The sequence below is a fragment of the Fukomys damarensis genome, unplaced genomic scaffold, assembly GCF_012274545.1.
Source record: "Fukomys damarensis isolate Sample0158 unplaced genomic scaffold, DMR_v1.0_HiC HiC_scaffold_15, whole genome shotgun sequence".
Taxonomy (NCBI): domain Eukaryota; kingdom Metazoa; phylum Chordata; class Mammalia; order Rodentia; family Bathyergidae; genus Fukomys; species Fukomys damarensis.
In genome coordinates this window covers 59,089,923-59,109,830 of record NW_022900927.1, presented here as the reverse complement: position 1 = coordinate 59,109,830, position 19,908 = coordinate 59,089,923, and the positions used below count along the sequence as shown (strand labels likewise).

At 38.7% G+C, this 19,908-nt stretch overlaps 1 protein-coding gene across 2 annotated transcripts in view; it reads left to right on the top strand.

Annotated features, from left to right (window-relative positions):
- Nucleotides 1–19,527, top strand: part of Ikbip (IKBKB interacting protein) — a 19,814-nt gene extending 287 nt beyond the window's left edge. Inside the window, exons 2-4 of one of the 2 annotated variants that reach the window (XM_033763845.1) lie at nucleotides 1–52; nucleotides 3,024–3,141; nucleotides 18,670–19,527. The exon at nucleotides 1–52 is cut by the window's left edge and continues 14 nt beyond it. In XM_033763845.1, the coding sequence (XP_033619736.1) occupies nucleotides 1–52; nucleotides 3,024–3,141; nucleotides 18,670–19,431 (932 nt within the window). In that variant the 3' untranslated portion in view covers nucleotides 19,432–19,527. Of the gene's footprint in view, nucleotides 53–3,023; nucleotides 3,142–8,175; nucleotides 10,021–18,669 lie in introns of those variants that run through there. The other variant, XM_033763844.1, reaches the window with a different exon arrangement.
- The last annotated feature ends 381 nt before the right edge of the window (nucleotides 19,528–19,908 follow it).

The following is a 19,908-nucleotide window of genomic DNA, read 5'->3' as shown; positions in this document are numbered from 1 at the left end:
CCCGCACCGGGCTGAGCCTGCTGTCGCTGGGGACGTGCCTGGGCCTGGCCTGGTAAGTGGACGTGCTGCCGGGGGCTGGGCATGTCGAAACCCCCGCTCCCCGGACTGCGGCTGGAGCCTTTGCCTCGCCCCGGACCTAGGACGCAGCCCACCTTTCCTTTCTTTCTGGAGATCGTTTCTTGAAATTCGTTGATTCTCCGCACTAGTCGTGCATATCCTTGTCGCACAGCTGGAGTTGAGCTTGAAGTTTGAGAACGAGTCAGCCATTTCTTAAACGCTGCAGATTCGGCCACTCCATCATTTATATTTTGAGACGATCTTGCCCAATTGCGCAGATTGAGCTTGAATTTGGGATCCTGCTGCCTCAGCCTCCCAGAGTGCTGGGATTACGAGCAAGTGCCTCCACACCCGACTATTGGTCATGCTTTATTAAGCATCTACTACACTAAAACTCGTTTACTCTGTTATAAACCGTTACTTCTTGTCCACTCTACGCTGTTCAGGACAAATTTGCCCCACTCCACCCAGAAAGGTCTGATGGATATGTGCGCAATTTAGAAAGAGTTCATTATGATCTCTAAGCAACAAACTAGTAGCAGTAAAGTTCGGAGGATTTCTCAGACTCTGATCCATTGCATGTGTTATGAATATAACGTCTTTTCCTAAGTTACAGATTGAACTACTCTATAAAGCTGCAAAAATCTAAGCACTTTACGATTGAACATTGATAAACTTTATTGAACATTGATAAATTTTAAACCAAGCATATAGTGATGGTTCGGTATGACTGAGAAAATGAATATTAAAAATAATCTTATCCCAGTACTCAGGAGGCTGAGGCAGGAGGATCGCCAAGAGTTCGAGGCCAGCCTGAACTACGTAGTGAGACCCTGTCTCAAAAAACAAACAAACCTATGGGCCAGGAATGTAGCTCAGTGGCAACGTGCCTGCCTTGTAAGCCCAAAGTTTTGAGTTCAATCCCTGCTACCAAAAAAAAACTTATAGTAGACATGAAATGTTTTTTTTTTTGTAACAGCAAAACAGGAGGCATCACAATCCCAGATTTGAAGTTACATTGTAAAGCTACAGTGATAAAAACAGCATGGTATTGGCACAGAAACAAATGTGGATCAGTGGAACAGCATAGAGAAAGTAGAAACAAACCCAGTCAACTCAGACATCTCTGACAAAGGGACCAAAAACAATGGAGGAAATATAGCCTCTTTAATCAATGGTGCTGGGAAATTGGATATCCACATGCAGAAGATTGAGTCTAGACCCATATATTTCACTATGTACTAAGCTAAAAGCCAAAATGGATGAAAGATCTAAATGTTAAAACAATCTCCCAGAAGACAAAATAGGTAAAACTTCTGAAGGCAGAGCCAAAGACTTTCTGACCAGAACCCCAGTGGCACAAGAAATAATATGGAGAACCAACAAGTGGGATCATACCATTAAGCTTCTGCATGTGAAAGGAAACAATCAATAGTGTGAAGAGGAGCCGAATAGGAAAAAAATTTTGCCAGCTATTTTTGGACAAGGACTGAAATCTAGACTATATAAAGAACTAAAAAAAAAAAGACCACACAAAAATAAAAGACCCAATCAATAAATGGGCAACCAAAATGAATAGTCACTTCTCAGAAGTACTTGTGGCCAATAAATACATGAAAAAAATGTGCCATATCACTGGCCATCAGAGAAATGCAAGTTAAAACTACACTGAGGGCCAGGGATTTAACTCAGTGATACCAGGCCTGCCTCACAAGTGCAAGGTCCTGAGTTCGATCTCTGGGGGTGTGGGGGGACCAGACACTACACAAATAACCATCTTTCACCACAAAGAATGGCTATCATGAGAAAAAAAACTAGTAATAACATGCTAGTGAGGATGTGAGGAGAGAGGAAGTCTGCATTCTTGATGGGAATGTAAACTAGTACCATTATGGAGAAAGGTATAGAAATTCCTCAAAGAAAGCCAAGTGTGGTGGTGCACCCCTGTAATCTCAGCATTTGGGAGGTTGAGGCAGGAGGATTACTGTGAGTTTAAGGCCAGCTTGGACTACAGAGTGAGACCCTGTCTCCAGGAAAAAAAAAAAAAGTAAAAATGGACATTCATTTGACCCAGCTATACCCCTTCTGGGTATCTTCCTGAAAGAGTTAAAATTATGATGCATATATCCATATTATAGCAGCACAATTTATAATAGCTAAATTTTGGAAACAGTCTATATGTCCATCAACAGATGAATGGATTAAAAATATATTTACACACAATAAAGTACTGCTCTGCCATAAAGAAGGATAAACTTGAGGCATTTGTAGGTAAATGGATGTACCTGAAGACAGTAATGTTAAGTGAAATAAATCAGATACACAAGTTTAATATGGTGTAGTTTTTCTTATGTGAGAAACCCAAATATAAAGAGTAAAATAAAAAATAGCTTTTAAATCTCTTACCTTTCCATTAAGCTTTGGAATCTTTGTCTTTCAGTAGAAATGAATTTACAAAACATGGTCAGTTAGTGGTTCTTAGCTTGACTAGTACTATAAAAGTTTTTAATAGGCAAGCCACATTCCAGACCAGTTAAATTAATCTCTGTGGGTGTGACACAGTCATCAAATTTGTTAAAGCTGCCCGATAATTCCAGTATGCAGGGAAGCTTTTGAACCACTGTCCATTTGTTGTTTCGCCTCTAAAATACCTGTTTTCTAGATATTGAAAAAATAGTTGAGATCAACAGTCTTGTTCTAAATAAGTCAATGTAGTTATCTTCCAAAATATTTCTTGTGCAGATGTCTTATTACCTCTCTCAATGGGCTATGAATGTGAACAAAGGCAGTGTTATGTTTATTCAGCGTTAAACGAGCAGGCTGTGTGAATGTTGGAAGACACTGACAAAAGTTGTAGCTACCCATACCAGAATTAATGTTCTTACCAGAAGTGGGTATCATAAATAATCCTTTCAAATTCAGATGACTATGGCCTGGGCAGTAGTGATTTTATTTTCTCTTTCCAGGTTTGTATTTCAACAATCGGAAAAGTTTGCAAAGGTGGAAAACCAATACCAGTTATTGAAAATAGAAAACAGTGAGTTCAAAGGACTTGAAAGTAAAATCAGTTTAATTTCAGAAAAGGTAATTATTAATAATTAACTTATCTGGGAAATGTTCTCATTTTACTTCACCTCTGTATTTCTCTACTCCCATCTCAGCAATACTTTCTTCCTGCCCTTTAAACTATTACTGTTGTGCTCTTACTGGTCTTCCTACCTCTTGACATTCTCTCTCTCATCCAATTTAGACTCACTGCATTTTGAAAGAACAAGGTTTTCAGTGTCACGTACCAAGAGCATTGAAAATATGATTGATAGGGCCGGGATTTAGCTCAGCGGTTCGGTGGAATGCCTTGCTAAGCGTGAGGCCCCAAAATTTCTTCACCTTGCACATGCTGATTCCTGCCAGATGCATTATTATTGTTGTAACTCACAAACTCACATCTCTCCAGAGAAGGTCAGCTGTGAACAATAAGGTATAGTGGGGCTACGCCTGCCTCACAAGCTCCAGGTCCTGAGTTCCATCCCCAGTACCAAAAATATATATATAAATAAATAAATAAAAAATAAGGTATCCTGTGGCCTTTTGTCTCCTACCAAGCTATCACTGGGAAATGTGCCTCTTTATTCATCACGAAACTTTTACTAATGTTGTAGGGTAGACAAGGACTTGTGCTTGATGACAGGGTGGGCAAGATGTTATAAACATAGACAAAGACAATTCATAAGTCTTGGAAGCGGCCAGTATGCCTATCAACACACGAATGGGTAAAGTATGGTATTCATACACCACAGAGTGTGAACTACTGTGCTATAAAGAGAGATGGGCTTGAGGCATTTGTAGGAAAAGGGATGCACTTTAATGTTGAGTGAAGAAAATCAAATACATAAGCTTGAACATCACATGATTTCCCTTATATAAAAAAGTTAATATATAAATAAAGCATGAAATAAAAGATGATAGGAAAAAAGAAAAGTTTGTTCTCCTGTTTCTGCTGTCGGTTTCTAGTCTCACTCCAGTATGGTATGAGAGCTCACTTTGGAAGATTTCCATTTCCTTGGATATGTTAGGGTCATTATTGTTTCCTTGAGCACAGTCTATTTTGAATAAAAAATAAAATAAGTTTCCAGAATAGGAAAATCTATGAAGATAGAGAATAGCTCCGTGGTTGCCTTGATTTGGGGTTGTGGGAGGTTGGGAAATGATAGCTGGGGGTACAGTGTTTTGTTTTGGAATAACAAGAATGATCCAAATTTAATTGTGGTCATGGTTGTGCAACTCTGTCGATACTGAATCATACACTTTAGTTTGTAAATTGTATAGTATGCAAATTTTAGTTTGGTTTAAATAAGTTCTTTTTTAAAATAAACATAGATATAAAATGGAGGGTCTGAGCCCTTGAAGCCTCATGCATAGGATGAGCATTTAAGTTCCCTAGAAGAGATGAAAATTAAGCTCCCTTACCCATGTGGGAGGATTCCCAGAAGGTGAGCCTAGGGGCTCCTGGGAAGGAACTGTAGAGACATTGCTTTTTGACTTAGGGCCCAGGTTGGAACCAGGTTGTCATTGGTGGTGGCACTCTAACACACTGATAGAAAAAACATTTCAGGAGCTGGAAATTCTACACATTTAATTAAAAGCTATTGAAAACAAGTTTTGAACAAAATTAGATTTCCTTTCCCCAGCCCCATACTACAAATTGAACCCAGGACCCTTGGACTGAGCTACATTCCCAGCTTTTTGTGGGAGGGTACTCAGGATTGAACCCAGGACCTTGCACTTCTGGGCAGACAAGGTGCCACTGAGCTAAATCCCCACCTTTTCTTTGAGGCAAGATCTTGCTAAGCCACTAAATTGCCCTGTTTGGGCTCAGACTTGCAGTCCTCCTTCCTCAGCTTCACAGACTGCTGGTATTAGAGGCCTGTGTGCTCAGACTAGATTTTCTTTCTTTTTTTTTTTTTTTTTTTTGGTACAGGGGGTTGAACTCAGGACGTTGTACTCGCGAGGCAGGCTGCAGAAACACTGATCTAAATCCCCATCTGGGTAACAATTTAAAAGCTTTGGAAACACATGTTTAAAATACAGAATTCAGGAAATGTTCAGCCTTTTCATCTCTCCCTCCCAGCCTTTCCTGGGCAGTAATTGAATCATAGCTGCCTTTTCAGTAGGAGGTGGGCACTCATCACCATTGTGTCCCCTTGGACAAATCACTGGGACTTCTCTTGGCTTCTGTTTCATCTCATTCATTAGATTTTACACATGACAAGATTTTTATAAGGGTTGGACAAGATGTATATACAAACCCTTTGAAAACTTTCAAGCACTAATTCAAGATACTAGCTCTTTTCAAAACACTGGAAAACTATTAAAATACATTGGGAGCCCATAAATGCTAGTTATTGTAACACGTTAGGAACTTAATATGTGCAGGCTGAAGTTTGAAACTTTACTGTGAAAGTGGATTTTGTACTTAGGGTGTGCTGTATCCAGATTAGTTACGCTCTGATAAACAGTTCTATCAGGAAATTATCCTGGGTGAAGAGAGGCTTACCTGTTTAAGATACTGCTGAAACAACCAAACCTAACATTATCACCAACTGCAAGTATTTTTTCGGAATTAGTGTTTAAAGGAACTTGTATTTTGGTACGAGTGTGCATTAAACTAATGTGTACACAATATCTCAGAGTGGTCTGTTGCACATTGTTCCCACCTGTCACCTGGAATTGCTGTAGGTCTTGATTGCCATGTGCCCCAATAGCCTTTCTTCTTCATAAACATAACAAACATGTTCTTTGCACTCGGGATATGAGGGCTATAAAAAAGTTGTAAGACACATTCTCTTCCCAGAAGAAAATTCAGAAGCTTTCAGGCCTTCACTTGACAAATGCACCAGTCTGCTAATGAATCCAGTTTTACTCGTGTAAGCTTTTCTTCATCGCCCCCGACTTACCCCTCTTCTAAGCCTCATTGCTCCCTGTGCTCATTCTGTCATGACACTACTCCTCATCCATTGTGATCTTCTTGTCCTAAATTTGTCCCCTATATCTATTTAGATTAAACACTGCACGCACCCCAATGCTAGGGATGAAGCCCAGGGCTTGATACGTGCTAGTCAAGTGCTTTACACCTAACCGCACACATCCCCAATCCTTGCATCTTTTATCTTTATTTCCCAAGCACCTAGAAATGAACAAACTCGCAGAATGCACTCAGTGGGTCTTAGTGGAGCACTCTGGAAGACTGAGGCAGGAGGATTGCAAGTTCAACCCCAGCCTGGGCAATTTAGCAACTTTGTGAGACCCTGTCTGAAAATTTTTTTTAATAATAATAAAAAGATGCCACCACCTGCCTCACAAGTGCAAGGACCCAAGTTTGATCCCCAGTACCAAAAAAAATAAAAGAAAAGAAAGAAAGAAAAAAAATACATATATAATAAAGGGCTGTGTAAAGTCTAGGTTCTGGGTTCAGTCCCCATTACAGCACACACAAAAATCTTACTAGGATTCTATGACGTAGAAGATCCAAAACACTATCCTCTATCAAATTATAAAACTGGGTACTGATACTGATACGTATGATATATAACCCCTCTTCACTACTGGGGAATCAAACTCATGACCTTGCACTTATGAGATGGGTGTGGTTCCACTGAGCTAAATCCCCAGCCTGATATATTTTACAACCACTGTCTAGCACAAGATCTGGAACAGAGTGAACCCTCAAATTTTTAATTAGACTTGACAAATACGTAATATAGTAGGTACTACAGGAGCTCAGGCTATCAGGCCTAGGGTTATAGACCTACCCTAGAAGTATCAGAAAATAGCAAAGATTTTTTTTTTCAACTGTGCATTGATGTACATAGCAGTTTTTCGGCTTGGTTTGGTTTTGATTTTTTAAAACAAGCTCTCACTGTTTCATAGCGGCCTTGAGCTCACTGTGTAGCCCACACTAGCCTCAAACTCTAAGTGATCCTTCTGCCTTGGGCTTCCAAGTGGGGGGACTATAGGCATGCACCATCACACCTGGTTGCATGGCAATTTTAAAAGGTTAATGTGGGAGGAGTGTGTAGGATGATTTAGAGAAATGACTGGCAGCAGATCTTAGTAATATTTACAGAATAGTTGTTTATGAAGTCTGAGTTATGTCTCTACCCAAGTGCTTCCATAATTCTTTCTCTGTTATAGTGCAGACAGACTTAGAAAATTTCTCCCCAAATCAAACTGCTTTTGGCAAAAGTTGTTTTATTCATGTTATGTCTTCAACACAATGCTACAACATCCCACAGTGTCTAAAGTTACCCGTGTGCAAATGTAGACTAAAAGAAGGTCTGTGGCTTTGTCCTTCCATATTCTAGATATATATTAAGAGGCACCTGGGACTTATGAATTTGCGGTTCCTTAGAATACTTTACCACTTGATGTTACTCTTCTCACTAAACTGGGTTTCATTTTTTTACTGTTGCTTTTGTAAGATATGATTCTAGTACCTTCTCCATAAGAAGTTGGCTAAAAATGTTTTTTCAGACAGAAACTCTTCTACAATCATAGGATTTAGGGAAGGCAACAAATTTTACAGAGTTGCAGTTTCTAAAAAACCCTCGGACTGGGCATGGTGGCACATGCCTATATCCCAGCATTCATGAGGCTGAGGCCAGATTGCCTCAAGCTCAAGGTCCACTTGGGCTACATAGTGAGTTTGAATCCAGCCTAAACTACGTGGTGAGACTGTCTCAAAAAACAATAAATAAGCCAACAAACCATAAAAATTACATCTAAGTTATTGTCCATTGGAGTGAAAAAGAGGAAAATGATATACTTCAAAATTCTCTAACATTTTCTTTCTTTTGAAAATACCTCTGTGCAAATGTACAAATATCTAGAATTATAAATTCATATATATGTTTTTCTGGCATACAGCTAATCTATTAAATTTGTTAAAACAGCTTTTAAAGTAATTAATTTCTTGTCATTGTGATTCTGACATACTTGGATATTTGAGACATCTTCAGAATTTGAATTTGGCATGTGTTATGGTCCTGATTGTTGAAGTGTGTTTCTGTAATATAAAAATTATTAAGTAGCCTTGGGAATTGTTTTGTGTTATAAATGCAGCTTGAGTCTACTGAAAGTACCCTGCAGGAAGCCACATCTTCCATGTCTTTGATGACCCAGTTTGAACAGGAAGTATCCAGCCTCCAAAAATTCATGCATGACATTCAAAACAGTGAAGAGATGCTCACTCAAAAGATGCAAACCCTTAATGAGAAATTCCAAAATATTACAGATTTCTGGAAGAGGAGTCTAGCAGAAATGAATGGTAACACAGACATTTTCAAAGCAGAAGCAAAGCATATACATTCTCAAGTTACTGTCCAAATTAACTCAGCTGAACAGGGAATAAAATTGCTCACAGAACGGCTAAAAGATTTGGAAGACAGCACACTACAAAATATTAGGACAGTTAAAAGACAAGAAGAGGAAGATCTTATGCGAGTAGAGGAGCAGCTTGGCTCTGATACAAAAGCTGTTGAGAAGTTAGAAGAGGAACAGAATGCTCTCCTTGCCAGAGATGAAGATCTGACTAATAAACTTTCCAACTACGAGCCCAAAGTTGACGAATGTACGATGTATTTGCCTACAATCGAAAACGCTATTCACTCTGTTCTCAGAGTATCTCAGGACCTGGTGGGAACAGAAAAGAAAATAGAAGAGCTGACCATGCAGATGTTTAACATGGAAGATGATATGCTGAAAGCAATATCCGAAATAATGGAACTGCAGAAAACCCTGGAAGGAATTGAGTATGATAATATCATGTTAAAGGTGCAAGATGAGCTAAATATTCTAAAGAGAAAAGTTCATGATGTTTTAGCAAAGTCACGTACAAAAGAAAAGGGAACTTTGGAAGACTATAATCTAGAAAATAAGGAAATTAGTGATGATTTTTAAGTTCATCTGATGAACCATATTCTTATATGTAAATAGGTTATTTCCATGTTTTTTAGTTATATTCATATTTCTTACTTTATTGGAAAAATGTCAGATATCCACACAAATGGATTATCCACATAATCAAGGTTTATCTTTTAAGCTCTAAAAGTTACTTAACCATTTCAAATAGAAATACTGTGGTTCTGAAATACATATTTGTCTGTTTTTAAGGCAATATACTTAATTTTTAAAATATCTTCCAGTAATTAACATCATTACTAATTTAGCCTATACTGTATTAGACCCAAATACATTGCTGTCTCTAGGAACTATTGAAGAGTGTTTACCATTTCACTAAATGACTCTAGTTTGCTATTTTTCAAACCTGTGTCTATTTCTTTTACCTTTTTGCCACCTGATCTTGGTATCAGGCTGGTTGGTAGACAACATGCCTGCCTCAGCCAGTTCCCTGCTTTCCTTTGCTAATTCACTGCAGGCTAAGAATCGAGACAACCAAGTTCATAGGAGTTTTGTCTGTACTATATATGATGTGCCTCAGGGAGAGCGTAGAGGCTTTTCTATAAATTAATATGCACTTTCTAAATACTATGAAGGCTGGGAAATAGTTTACTTTTTGTTAAGGTTCTAAACTGTGTTACAGATACTCATAAGAATTTTAAAATATGAAAATGTGAGTAAATATGTTTTTATTTCAGCTCTTTCCTAGTAGTTGTATATGCTTCGAAGTATGAACTTGTGGAATATCTTTGTATACCTGGGCCTTTATTTTTAAAGTTCAAACTGGGATAGACTCCTGAGTTTGCTGTATACATAATCTCTTGATAAATTAGTCAAGTTAAAATAAAAATACATGAAAAATAAAAATATATAAATAAGCCTGCAGCTTGTTTTAAAGAGGAAAAAAAGCAACATAATAAATGGTGATAATTATGATTAAAAATGTGTCATTATTTTAAAGATTCCCCGCACTTACAGAACTATTTTTTGAGACAGGGTCTTTGTCATCCAGGCTGGTCTTAAACTTACTATGTAGTCCAGGCTGGCCTCAAACTTGTGGCAATCCTCCTGCCTCAGCTTCCAAGTGCTGGGATTACAGACATGCGCTGCCATGCCTGGCTCACATTGATTTTATTAAAAGTTCTAAAATGTAGCCAACTACAGTATGTAGTTGCATATGGAAATCTGGTTCTTTTCTTTTCTTCCTTCCTTTCTTTCTTTACTTTCTTTTTTTCTTTTTCTTTCCTACCAGTAACCATTCCACTTTTCTAGGCAGTTTCAGTGGAATTCAACACAAAGAACTTGAAAGCAGTTAGTTACAAAAGGTAGTTACAGTCAAGTAGTTTTATTACATAAATTTGCAAGTTTTTGGAAAATCCCAAACCCACAGGAACTACAAGGGCCTGTGGTAAATAGCCATGAGTTATAAAATAAGCCTGGAAGAGTGCTATTATTGAGTCATAGCATTAATTTATAGAATCTTAACAGTATGTTTCTTGACTCCTGAATGTCTCAAGTTTTTATCTGCACTGACAAAACTGTACTTGTTTGCTTTTATTTGAATATCAATAAAATAGGTTATTATATGTTTATAGCAGCACAGTTTGTGATAACTAAATCCTGTAAGCACCCATCAATAGATGCTTGGATAAAAAATTATCTGTATATAATAGAGTACCCACTCAGCTATAAAGAATGGTGAATTTGAGACATCTGTAGGAAAATGGATGTACTTGGAAAATACAATGTTGAGTGAAATGAACCAGACAACGCAAGCTTAAATGCTGATGGTATCTCTCATTTGAGTGAGGCAAAGTACAGACAAAAAGAATAACCAAGGAAGAACAGATAGAAGGGGATAAGGGGATGAATCTCCTGCAACAGGGAAGGAGTCCAGGGGAACAAGGGCGAGGGGTGAGGAGGAGGGAAAGGGGAAATCAGTAAAACAAAGATGTGCCGTGTACAGGAACCCAGTAACCTCCGTGAACGTAAACGTCATATGCCATAGCATGAGAAGATTAATAGTAACAAGAATGAAAATCAGAATTAGAGGAAGAAGGAAAGGGGTTAAAAGAAGCTGTAGTGTGTGCATGTACCCACCCCCCAAAATGCATGTAAACTGCATGTACTGCAAACATGTACTAATAAAATTTTTAAAGTTTAAAAATAAAATAGAGTATTAATTTAGTGGAAACCTTATTGTTTCAACCTCCATCCTGTTGGGGTAGATGTAATATTTTTTGTTTTTGGTCTGTGAAGAGAGCGGAATCAATTTTGATATTACCTTTTAAATGCCAGGGTAATGGTTATTGAAAGTAAATTGAAACAAGGTGGCCACCATGCTCTAAATCAAAACTGCCCTTCTAACAAGTATCACGAGGAAACTTGAAATGTGTGTGTATTGTTTTACTGAAAGGTTTTTCTATCTAAAATGGTTTTTTTTGGTACCGGGGATTGAACTCGGGTCCTTGCACTTGAAAGGCAGGCCAGGGAACTGCTGAGCTAAATCCCCAGCCCTAAAATGTTAAATTTATGTATATGTAGTCTTGTTTTTTCCGCCATGTAGTTAACACAAATATTTGAAATTTCAAAAACTTCCTGTGTATCAGATATTAAATTACATTATTAATCTTTAAGGAAATTGGGAGTACTCTAAGACATGTTTCGTATCATTGTACTTGATACATTTTATATCAATTATAGAGTACTGAGTATTTTTTTAATATAGCACAAACAAAGCAGTTTTATGAAACAGACACCTACTCGTTTTTAAACTTTTGGGTGAAAGATTTGAAGTGTGTTTTTAGGGCTGGGGTTTGGCTCAGTGGTTCTGCCGCCTGCCTTGCAAACACAAGGGCCCAAGTTCGATCCCTGGTGCCAAAAAACAAAACAAAAAATGAAATAAAGATAGAAATATAGATATTTCCCAAAATTCTGCCTAATGATTAGAAGCTGTTGACTAAGTGTACATTTGTTTTGTAATGAAAATTGTTGATTTATTAGCTCATGTTCCTTCATGGAAAATTAAAGCTGTAAGATATAAAGTTAATGGTATTACCTTAAGCCTGATTGTAGACATTTTTATGAGCCTTAATCTTGATCAACATTTGTCATGATGTCTTTGTACTGTATAATAACAATGTAAATTCACCATATATACAAAAAAAACTTTCATGGTTTTTATAGACTTACTTCATATTTGGAGTTGCAAAAGCTCTGCAAATTCTCCCTTATATTTGTTTCAGTTCACCTGTGCACTATTAATTTTCTACAAATCATAATGGTCTATCTCAGCTTTACATCAGGAAAGAACTAATGTTTTAGTGCCAAACCTTTCTAGACTTGTATTCATCATGGTCATCTTAACAGTCCTGTATATTTAGTACCTGCCATGTGCTGTTGTGTGCTAGGCATTTACATGTGGTATCACCATCCCTCGCTGCAGCTTGCTTAGCTGTTACATCCACTTTACAAAAAAGGAAATTGAGACTCAGCAAAATTAGCAGGCTTTTGTGTTTTGGTTTGTTTTTTGTTTTTGTTTTTGTTTTTGTTTTGAGACACTCTCATCTCACTGTTTCAAGCTAGTTTTGAACTCATTAGTACCCTAGCTGGCCTCAAACTTGCTGCAGCCCTCCTGCCTCAGCCTCCCAAGTGATGGGATTATAGGTGTGCACCACCACACCCTGCTAAGATTAGCAGTCTTGCACTCACTGCACCTGTCCAATTCCAGAGGCTAAAGACCTCCCACCTTATGATAGAACCTGCTACTTACTGTTCACCAGAGGAGGGGGGAAAAAATCACAAAAAGGGCTGGGGGTTTAGCTCAGTGGTTCTGCTGCTTGCCTTGGAAACTCAAGGTCCCGAGTTTGATTACCAGTACCAAAGAAAGAGTCACAGAAAATCTGCTGTCAGCACAACTGTTTTGAGAATTCAAAGGCAGTAGTAATTCAGCCACATGTGTTATTTACCATGTCACTGTTAAACTAGACTGTTTCTCAAAAGCTGTTAACTGTGCTCTAAAATTGTTAAAGCTGTGAACATAAGGAACCATAGTGGGGACGGGGATTTAGCTCAGTGGCACCGTGCCTGCCTTGTAAGCACAAGGTCCTGAGTTCTACTCCTGCTACAAAAAAGAGGGGACCATAAATGTTAGGGAAGATTGGGAAAGCAGGGGCGGAGAAAGAGATCTAGGCTGGAATCTGTAAACTGTGTTCTTTGGTATTTCATGTGGGTGCTTAGTTTGTAAATAATAGAGTAAGAGGATTGTACCAAATAATCGCTAAGATCCCTTTTGGCTTGAAATGTTACTGTTGTCTTGAAGGTTTTATTTTTGTTTTTCAAAATGGGTCTCGCTATGTAGCCCAGGTGGCCTCAACCTTCAGCAATCCCATATCGGTCTCCAGGGTGCTGAAATCACAGGTTTGTGTGGACTGTGCCTTTCAGGGTTTTTTGTTGTTGTTTTGGTTTGGTTTGGTTTGGTTTTTTGAGACAGGGTCTCTCCATATAGTTGAGACTGACCTGGAACTCATTATGTAGCCCAGGCTGGTCTCGAACTCACAGTGATCCTCCTGCCTCTGAGTGCTGGGATTACAGGCATGCGCCACCACGCCTGGTAGGTTTTTAAATGGCAAGAGATCAATATTCCCAGACCCTTCAGTAGAATTCAGAGACCCTTTAGTAAGGTTTATGGAAAGATTGAACAACATTGCTGTGCTCATAAGTCTAGACAATAATTAACCTTACAAGACCACATCTAGCTCAGTGCCTTGCATACACAATAGGAATTTGGTAAATATTCAAATTCCTGATGGAATCTTTTTATCTACTGATAAATTCTCTAACTTTCCTATCCAGCCTAGGCTTACTTAAGCCTTCAATGTCTTTTAAAAATTATTCAGTATAACAATTTCTAGACTGTTACCACATTGAATTGAGTATATTGTAAAAGTTCCTGTTAAATTGCTTTTATAAGCTACCACGTCAAACAGCAGCTTTTGCTCAATGGTGTAATGCTATCTAACTTTCCTATCCAGCCTAGGCTTACTTAAGCCTTAAATGTCTTTTAAAAATTATTCAGTATAACAATTTCTAGACTACCACATTGAATTGAGTATACCACATTTCTACCACATTGAATTGAGTATATTGTAAAAGTTCCTGTTAAATTGCTTTTATAAGCTACCACGTCAAACAGCAGCTTTTGCTCAATGGTGTAATGCTTGTGAGAGTATGCTAATCTCTTTTGAAGTGTCTTAATCGAATAATGCTACAAAGCTACATTTACTCTACCAGCATGAGTACATTAATAAATGATAATCTGTAATGAATAGATTAAACCATTATGCCTTTCACCCTTGGGAGACTGTTGCAGCAAATACAGTGCATTGCAAAACTTTCTCCTTAAAAATATAGCATAGTTTTGCAATCACTATTTAATTTCCTTCCTTTCTGTGGCTACTCCTTAATATCATACCCAGAATAACATTTTCACAAGCTAACTTCAGAATATTGGACAACCTGTGCCACCAGTAACTAATGTAGCATTAAGGTATGGAGAAAAAAAAAATCCTAAAACTTCTGTTTTCTATATTGGTATTGAACCCAGGGAGCACTGAGCTGTAGCTCCAGACATTTTTTTTTTTATTTTTCTATTTCGAAACAGTATCACAAAGTTGCCCAGGCTGGCCTCAAACTTTTGAGCCTTGAGCCTCAGCTGCCAGAGTAGCTAGGATTCCGGGAGTGTGCCACCGCACCTGACTTCTTAAAACATAATTTGAAAGGAACAAGAGTACTTACATAGAACTATTTCTACTTCCCCATTTCAGCTGTTCATTGTAATTCTTTTGCAACTATGCAATGGCTTCTTTTTAAAGCTAACATCAAATCAAAATAACATTGTGAGCATTTTTGTTTGTTTTTGTTTTTGTTTTTTTGAGACAGGGTCTCACTATGTAGTTGAGACTGACCTGGAACTCGCTATGTAGCTCAGGCTGATCTTGAACTCACAGCGATCCTCCTGCCTCAGCCTCCCAAGTGCTGGGATTATAGGCATGAGCCTCCACTCCCGGCAAGCATATTTTATTTTTATCCCATTAGCTACGATAACTTTATGTTAACCAAGATAATATTTGTGGTTCAGGCTGACCTTTACCTCACTATGTAGCCCAGACTGGACTCGGAATGCCCAGTGTCCTCCTGCCTCAGCCCCCAAGTGCGGGGTGGGGGGTGCCTACCCTGTAATCCCAACACTCCGGAGGCTGAGGCAGAAGAATCACTGTAAGTTCAAGGCCAGCATGAACTGCATAACAAGACCCTGTCTCAACCCCTGGCATCCCCCAAAAAAAGGTAGCCCTTTAAAATTTTGAAGAAATACATAATTATTTTAGAAAAAGTTTTCATCTTTAGATTAAACTGCATGCTTTTTATGTGAGAATATTTTGCAGCCTACATATTTGCTATTATTCCTTGTTTTCTTTTTCTGAAGTTTACATAATACTGACAATCTGCTTCCCCAAATAAAGTACACATGCTCTCAAAGCAGACTTCTAGCTAGCACATACTAGTACAGTGAAGTTGCTGAATCAAACAGCTTTACTATGAGTACAGAGTTAAATTTCCTATTTTAAACAAACTGCTTTTCTAGAAACAAGTTGAAAGCTTGTGCAAAAGCCGAAGATCTGACTTATACACAACAAATAGAGCTCCCTTTCCAGGGTAATCAGTGTATATCTGTCCTTAGGCACAGACATTGACAGTATGTTTCTAGCCCTTTCCATTTGTTCTTTATTCATCTTCATAGATGAGCACATACTTTATAAGCTTATGTTAATCTTCTAATTGAAGCTACTTCAACTTTGTATTATTTATGAAACCTACCCCCTTTTTATATATTTGCTTTGTTTTGGTAAGAAGAATTGAACTCAGGGTTATCACATTGAGCTACATTCCCAGCCCCTTTTGTGTTTTATTTTGAGGCACAGACTCATTAATTCATTAAGTTGCTCAGGCTGGGCTGGAATTTAAGATCCTGCTGCCTCAGTTTCCCCCCGTGCTGTGAGTCTAGGTGTGCACCACAATGCCCAGCCAAACCTACCCATTTTATCACTATGATCAGGACCTTCATTTCCCTTCTTTGACTTCATTTTATTAAATGGTAGCACAATGCAATAAAATTTCAAATATTAAAAATATAGTAAAGGCCGGGGATTTAGCTTAGTGGTTCCGCCTCCTGCCTCACAAGCACAAGGACCTGAGTTCGATCCCCAGTTTAAAAAAAAAAAAAAAGGACAGTAAAATATTGAACTTTTCCAGCACTGTTGTATAGATACACACACACACACACACACACACACACACTACATCAAACTAGAAAGCTACCTACTGCAAGCAAAGAAAATAAAATGAAGGGAAAAAAACTATAAAATAGGAAAAGATATTTGCAAACCATATGTCTGATAAGGCATTAATGTCCAAAATATATAAGGAATTCAAGCAACTCAGTAGCAAGAAAACAACCCAATTGGGGGTGGGGGTTGAGACAGGGTCTTACTATGTAGTTGAGACTGACCTGCAACTCACTATGTAGCTCAGGCTGGTCTCGAACTCACAGCGATTCTCCTGCCTCAGCCTCCCAAGTGCTGGGATTACAGGCATGCGCCACCACTCCCAGCACAACCCAATTTTTAAAAGGCAATAGCTGGGCATGATGATACACACGTGCAACCCCTGCACTTGGGAAGCTGAGGCAGGAAGGTCACTGGGCAGTCCGAGTCCAGCTTGGGCTACATAGTGAGTTAAATTTCTGCCTGAACCACAAAGCGAAACTCTGTCTCAAAAAAAAAAAAGACATACAACCAATAAACCAGTAAGAATAGGAAAAAGTGTTCAACTTCACTAAACATGAAAGAAAAATGAAAAAGCTACAGTATCACCTCACACCCATTAAAATATCAAAAACGAGATGACAGCTGTTAGGAGCATATGGAAATAAACCCATGTCCATTGTTGATGAGAATGTAGATTGGGACAGCCGCGATGAAAAACGACATGAAATTTCTTCAGAAGCTTAAAAATAAAACTGCCATGTAATGCAGCCATTCCACTTCGGAGGCGTAGCCAAAGAAAATGAAGGCGGCAGTAGAAAAGATCTGTGCGGTTCCCTGGTCTTTGCAGTGTCCTCCTCAGTAGGCAGGATACGGAGTCCAGCTCAGGGTCCAGGGCTGGGATGCAGCTCAGCAAGACTGAAAAGTCTTAGTCTCGCCAGTGGACACGTGGATAAAAGCACGGTATAATGATGGGACTTGTCAGCCTTGACATACAAAGGAATTCTGTCATTTAGGGCAGCGTGAACAAACCTGGAGAGCACTGTGTCGAGTAAAATAAGCTATGCAAGAAAGACAGGTACTGCATGATCTCACTTAGTACGTAGAATCAGAGTCCAGCTCATGGAAGTGAGAGTAGACCGGTTACCAGGGATTGGAGGCAGTGCCTAGGGAAATGAGGAATTGCTCCTAAAACAGTGTGAAGTTTCAGCTAGAGTTTCTGGAGATTACTTATAGCATTGTGGCTGTAAGTAATAATAATGTACTATATACTTGAAAACTGCAAATAAAGTTTATATTAAATATTCTTACCACAGAAGCTGGATGCGGTGGCCCATGCCTGTAATCCCAGCACTCAGGAAGCTGATGCAGGAGGATTGCCTTGACTTTGAGGCCAGCCTGGGCTATACACTAAGTTCAAGGGCAGCCTGAATACCACAGTGCAACCCTATCTCAAAACACTCAAAAAAGTGTAAACAAAGTTTGTGCAATGATGGATATATTAGCTTGATTTTATCATTTCACAGTGTATACATATATCAAAGCATAACATTATATACCGTAAATATACACAATTTTTATTTGTCAACTTTATCTTACTAAAGGTGCAAAAAAGAGCAAGTGGGACTGGGGATTTAGCTCAGTGGCACAGCATCTGCCTGGCAAGTGCAAGGTCCTGAGCTTGATCCCCGGTCCTGAGCTTGATCCCCGACCCCAAGTATCAAAAACAGGGCCGGGGATTTAGCTCGGTGGTGCTGCTGCCGCTTGCCTTGCAAGCGCAAGGATCCAAGTTCAATCCCCAGTACAAAAAAAGAAAGTACAAAAAAGAGTCAGGCATGCAGCTGTAGTCTTAGCTACTGAGAAAGCTGAGACAGGAGGATCACTTGACCCCAACAGTTCAAGAACAGCTTTTGGCAACACAGCAAGACACCATGCCAAAAACAAAACAAAGCCAGAAGAAGAGAGAAGTCACGCTGCTTTCTCTCACCACCAAGATACACCGAAGCTCGTCTGGAGACTTCTCTTTCCTTCTCTAGTGACAGAGGAAACTCTGCTATCTCATTCAGCTCGGGTTGTCACTATGTAGTGAGCCACTAGTACAAAAACACTGAGAAGATGTAATTTCCAGTGACGTTTTATGAGATGTCCTGAACGTTTTTCCCTTCTTATTCATTAACAATACACTTAAACTGCTGTAACAGCTCTTACACTTGAAGCTTTACCATAAGCAGTAAAGTCGTACTTAAGAACACCACATAAAATGAAAGCTGTATTTTAAATATGAGGATGACTTTAATGATGACTTTAATCATTGTGGTATTATATTTTCTTATAGTGTCAGAAATGTGAAGCTCTCATGGAACAATTGAAGGCTTTTCAAATCATTGTTCATCTGAAGCAACTACGGGAGAAGATTTATAAGGTAAAATCTTGGTCCAGCAGGATAACTGAAAAACAGGATATATTCAACAACTATTTGACAGGCCTCACTCAAGACATTACCAAAGCAAACCAAAGCACAATTTCCACGGCAAAAGATGTTGGCCTAAAGATCACCACTGTAAAAACAGACATACGACGTATTTCAGGGTTAGTCACCGATGTAACATCCTTGACCAACTCTGTGCAAGAATTAGAAAATAAAATTAAAAATGTAGAAAAAAATACAGTAAAAAACATAGGTGATCTTCTCTCGAGTAGCATCGACCGAACAGCAGCACTCCGAAAGACAGCATCTGAAAATTCACAAAGAATTAACTCAGTTAAGAAGACTCTGTCTGAGCTAAAGAATGACTTCAGCAAGCACACAGATAAGTTTTTAAGCTTAGAAGGTGACAGGGCTAAAGTTCTGAAGACAGTGACTTTTGCAAACGACCTAAAACCAAAGGTGTATAATCTAAAGAAGGACTTTTCCCGTTTGGAGCCATTGGTAAATGATTTAACACTACGCATTGGGAGATTGAGTACTGACTTGCTACAAAGAGGGAAAGAAATTGCTGTCTTAAATGAAAAAATATATAATTTAACCGTAGCCCAATCTGACATTAAGGATATTGAAGATAAAATAAGACATATTTCCAAATATGGATTAGTTTGACATTGTTTAGAATTAGACTGAAGTAACTATTTTGTTGCTGTTGTTGTTGTTGTTGTTTTTTGAGACAGGGTCTCACTATGTAGTTCAGGCTGTCCTTGAACTCGCAGCAGTGCCTCCTGTCTCAGCCTCTGAAGTACTGGGATTACAGGTGTGTGCCACCATACCCGGCAGTAACTTTTTTTTTTTTAATGGGACCTCTTATGAAAAGACTGATAATCAGAAATAATATTTTGGAGTGAATGCCACTTTGTATTTGTCTGTATTTTGTACAGTGAAAATAAATCATTTTAACATGTTGAACAATTGAATTTTCAAAATAAAGGTGTTGAATGTGGACTCACAACTTTTTTTTTGGTACCGGAAATCAAGCTCGGGACCTTGCGCCTGTGAGGCAGGTGGTGGCACCACTGAGCTAAATCCCCGGCTCTTGACTTGCAACTTTATAAAGCAAGAACTTTATCCATCCCCCAGCATACA